This window comes from Vombatus ursinus, unplaced genomic scaffold (assembly GCF_900497805.2).
Source record: "Vombatus ursinus unplaced genomic scaffold, bare-nosed wombat genome assembly UNPS02014798.1, whole genome shotgun sequence".
In the NCBI taxonomy this organism is placed as follows: Eukaryota; Metazoa; Chordata; class Mammalia; order Diprotodontia; family Vombatidae; genus Vombatus; species Vombatus ursinus.
The window spans coordinates 81108947-81113984 of NW_020954576.1; the positions used below are offsets into that span (position 1 = coordinate 81108947).

Below are 5038 nucleotides of genomic sequence, written 5' to 3' on the forward strand. Positions count from 1 at the left end.
GAACCAAGAGAACGTTGTACACAATAACAGCCACGTTGTGTGATGAGAAATATTGATAAACTTAACCCTTCCTGGCAATACAAGGATCTAAGACATCTCCAAAGGCCTTGTGATGGAAAATGCTATCCACATCTAAAGAAAGAACCATGGAGTTTGAATGCAGATCTAAGCATACTATTTGCTATTTTATTTTTCTTCTGTTGAGCTTTGTTTCCTCTTTCTGGTGGTTCCTCCTATTGGTTCTAATCCTTACTTACAACATCACTAATGTGAAAATGTGATTAATAGGAATGTATTATGTATAGCCTATATCAGATTGTGCACCATCTTGGGGAGGGTGCTGGGGAGGGAGAGGGAGAAAAATCTTAAACTCAAAAGCATGTGGAAGTGATTGTGATAAATCAAAATAAATTAATTAAAAAAAAAAGACATCAAAAACTAAACAGGGAGCCACAGAGGCTTGGGCTGGGGCCTATTATTGGCCATTCAAAGATAGCCAGAGTAGGTTTAAAGGCTTTGTGTCAAGTAGCTCCAATTGAATCACAATGGTCTTTTAAAAAGCCTGTTTTTCTAGAGCTAGATTTCAAAAAATTTTCAAAGAAAACTGCACAGGACAAAAAGTAAATTGTCCCAATTTCTTAAAAATAAATACGGGAAAAATATTTTTTTTAAAAAAACCTAGCCTCCAAACCCCAAAATATCTTAGAAAATATAACTGACCAGAAATTGTTGTTGTTGTTGTTATTGTTGTTGTTTGTCCTTCACTCTTGAAGAGGCCCAATGAGGGTGATGTCTTGACTTTCAAGTGAATTGGATTTAAGTGAGGGAAAACTGCATAAAATCATCAGCCTTGGTCTTTCCTCCAGAGTTTTCGTGTGACATAAATCTAAGTTATAATGGAGATGTCCCAAATCTGTGAGACTTAATGATCAATGCCTACTTCTGATGATTCAGATAGGAACCTTCTAAAGAAATCTTGAAAATATTTTTAGAGATTACAAATCCTGGGTAAGAAACCAAAGGCCATAGGAGCAGAGGTAATATTTTCATCATTGCTTCTAATCAAAAAGTAGAGGATTCATGAGAGCAAAGTTGATTTAGGATGTGAACATCTGATTAACAGGAATGAATGGATTTATGGGTATCTCATTATTCAGGAGGGAGGGTTCTTGGGTAAGAATAGAATGTAGTAAAAATAAATATTTGCCTAAAGACTTGTGAAGCTGATCAAGAGGTCTTTAAATTCAAATGCCAGAGGTGATGAGAAAATTGACCATATATATCTGCCAAGCTAAATATCACAGAAAGTAGCTGATATGACATGAGAAGAAGATTATTCATGGAGGGGCCCAGTAATTCATAGGGAAGTAATAATGCCTCTTCCCATTTTCAAAAATGAAAAAAGAATAGAATCTACATACTATGAGCTAATCAGGTTGATTGAGAAAAGCATGATCTCAAATAAGGTAACAGCAAAAATAAACTTGATTAGAAGAAATAAATAGGAAAATTACATTATGCTTAAATACACTATAGGCAATTAATATCAATATGTATTAATATATGTACAGCAAAAGAAATAGCATCTAAATTCTTAAAGGAATAACTGAATGAATTATAAGGGAAAATAGAGAACAAATCTATAATGGGGGGAAGAGGGGAATCAATGTGCTTCTTTCAGATCTAGACAAATCCAACCAAAAATAAATATGAAAGTAGTTAGAAAGGGAAGGAGATTTTAGAAAAGTTAGAAATGCACCTTGAGACAGCTGGTTGAAACAGTGGAAAGTGCACTGGACCTGGAGTCAGGAAGACTTAAGTTAAATCAGATACTTACTACTTGTATGGTCCTGGGCAAGTCACTTTTAACTTTGCCTCAGTTTCCTCATCTGTAAAATGAGCTAGAGAAGGAAATGACAAACTATTCCAGTATTTTTGCCAAGAAAACCCCAAAATGGGGTCACAATAATTAGGCATGCCTGAAAATGACTGAACAACAGCAACAACATATGTCAGGTATTGTGCTAAGCACTAGTGATACAAAGAAAGGCAAAAGATAGTCCCTACCCTTGAGGAGCTCATAGTTTAATGGAGGAGACAACATGTAAATGGCTATGTACAGACAAATATAGACAAGATAAACTGGTGATATTTAATAGATGGAAGAAAAGAATTAAGGGGGATTAGGACATTCACATGGTCATTGTTACTTGAACTGCTATTGTATACTTAGGCTATTTATCTGAAATTACATACCTGTTGGGTCATATGGAATACGGTTCTCAAAATTTTTCCTCAGATAATTAGGTATTTGCTTCTTTTCTTCTTTTTGTTCCCTTTCATCTTTCTCTTCCTGGAAATCTGATTCTTCAGAAACCGTATACTCAATTACATGGTGTTCAGTAGAATCTGAAATGAAAATCTTACCAATTAAATATGTAGCATATAATATATATCTATTTATCATCCCACAAGCCAATAGCAAATTCTGAATTGGGATTCTTCTAAGAGTCCTCTATTCTTTTTTCCATTTAAAAAAATTTTCATGTAACAAGTGCTTTTTAAAAAGTTAATTCGTCTCTCCTAATACCCCCTCCCCATTAAGCAAAATTATTTTTTAAATCCCTCAATACATGTCTACATAATTTAGCAAAACAAATTCCTACTTTGGCCATGTCCAAAAGCGTATGACTTTTTTGGTATTTTTAAGTTCATTACCTCTCTGTCAAGAGGTAGGTGGCATGTTTCATCTTTATTCTTTTGGACCTGTGGTTTATCATTTTGTTGATCCGAGTTCTAAAGCCTTTCCTTTCCCAGATTTTCTCTATAATATTGATATTATTGTATAAATTGTTTTCCTAGTTCTGCTCACTTCAGTCTGCATTAGTTCCTCTGAAATTGTCCATTTCATCGTTTCTCATAGCACAGTAATATTCCACTATATTCAATATATCACAATTTGTTTAGCCATTCCCAAATAGAAGAAATAGTTCTCTATTCTGCTGATGTCTCTCCTCACTCCCCCGCTCCCCAGCCAATTACCATCATATTGGTTCACCAATCAAGGCCATAGATTGTAGGGTCAGGGATGGGATCCAAAATTTAGAACTGGAAGAGACCTCAGAAGTCACCTACTTTAAGCCCACTCATTTTCTAGATGAGCAAACTAAAGCCTAGGGAAGTTAAGCAAGCATAAGAGACAGTTATTTTAAAGACAGCATAGTTTAGCTTTAGAAATGGAGACATGATGAAAGAGATGGGGTTGATCAGGACTCACAATATAGAAAATAAGGCAACTCCTCCCACACAACAATGCCTCCATCTAAGCATTATTTCTCTGTCAAATTTACATTTCTAAAAACAAAGCATATTAGAAAATAATGAGGATGAAATAAGACCTGAAAAAGCAAAAATACGAAAATGGAATGGAAGAGAGAAATTAAATTTGGTGCTTTAGAAGATTTCTCTCCATAAGGGTTACATGGGTAATAATGAAGGAACAAATAAGGAATCATAAAATAAGAGTCAGAATTGACTTGAATAGAAGAAAAACCATGAGAACAGAGCAGAAGAAAACTCCTTGAAAAGAAAATGTGACTCAAAATGAGAGGCTCTACTAGAGACAGAGAAGGAAAATGCTGGACTTTACTCTTAACTGGGCTGGGAAAGAGGAGAGGGCAATACAGAAACAGACAACAACTTAAGTAAACTCAAAGAACTTGGAATAGGACAAGTAAATGAGATTGGGAGGGAGAACAGCGGGAACACACTAACATCAGTCCCTACAATTCCCATGGTCGCCACTTTGGTTAAGGCCCTTACCTCCACTCACTGAACTGCATAGAAAGAAAGATAATCTCCGTCCTCAAGTAGCTTACAATCTAACAGGGAAAGATAATAAAAGGGGGCATGACGTTCCATAGAGTTGAAACCAAAGCTGGCTGCTGGTAGAAAATTTAAAGTTATGATCCCAGCCCTCTTTAAAGGAATGCTTTGGAGTAAGTTTAGTGGCTCCATCCTTCAGTCCTCCATTCGGAGTGGATAGGCAACTAGGGGAGTTGGAAAGGGGTTGAGAATCAAAAATTGAATCAATCTCGATAAGACTTAGATGATCAGTTTATCCTGGGTGAGGCATGATGTTCACTGGAGATGAAACCAAGCAGAACTTGGAAATGGAAAACGGAGTCCGATTCAGCCAAAGGACTGATCTTGCCAGTTGAGCTCACTCCTCCATCCCTAGTGATGGGATAAAGTCTGACTTTATTCATAGGAACATGATTTAAGGCTCACTGAAAGAGGTACCAAAGAGACTCTTAAAGTACACAAGTACTTTATAAACCTGTTCTAAAGAATTTTCTGTAAAATATTTCAGACTATATTTAATTTATATCGCTCCCCTTTAAAAATCACGTAAAACTTCTTTCCATCATCATGAAATATTGCAGAAACTGACAAACCTGAAAATCGCACTTTACATACTGAACCGCTAGGAGTCACCACCTCAGACTTGGTAGTTATTGCAGAAGTTAAAGTCAAGTCTTCTTGTTGTGCTGTATCTGTTTCTGCAATTTCAGTGGGCTGACAAACCTCTAAAATCACTTTATTTAGATCTTCTCTCTTTTTAGATTTATGAATCCTAGAATAATGGAGAAAATAATGTTGGGGGTAATTAAATATTCAAAGATTTTTATTTATAATTAAAGACATAGCTTCTTTAAACTTAATGTACAATTAACTTTACTCCATATTATCTATAATTTGGAAAAATTAAAATAGATACCTAAACTGTCAAAACATAACTGTTAAGTTAAAATATATTTCATTATAGATCTCTTTGCTTCTAAATATTTGAGTAAAAATTTGAAAAGCACATATCAAATGCCAACAGAGGAATATTATCAAATTCTAAGCAGCTGTAAATGCTTTTAACTAAAGATTATTTTAATACTTTAACAATTATCATTGATTATTAGACAATTTACACTTGATAAAAATTTAAAGATTGATCTAGTTTAATCTCCTTATTTTTATGAATGAA

The 5038-nt window shown here is 34.7% G+C and overlaps 1 protein-coding gene across 1 annotated transcript in view; it reads right to left on the bottom strand.

Annotated features, from left to right (window-relative positions):
- LOC114049472 (dynein heavy chain 14, axonemal-like) overlaps positions 1 to 4746 on the bottom strand; it is a 343809-nt gene extending 339063 nt beyond the window's left edge. Inside the window, exons 1-3 of the mRNA XM_027870712.1 lie at positions 4742 to 4746; positions 4458 to 4636; positions 2257 to 2409 (exon numbers count right to left, since the gene is read on the bottom strand). Coding sequence (XP_027726513.1) covers positions 2257 to 2409; positions 4458 to 4636; positions 4742 to 4746 — 337 coding nt within the window. The remainder of the gene's footprint in view (positions 1 to 2256; positions 2410 to 4457; positions 4637 to 4741) is intronic.
- Between the last annotated feature and the right edge of the window lie 292 nt (positions 4747 to 5038).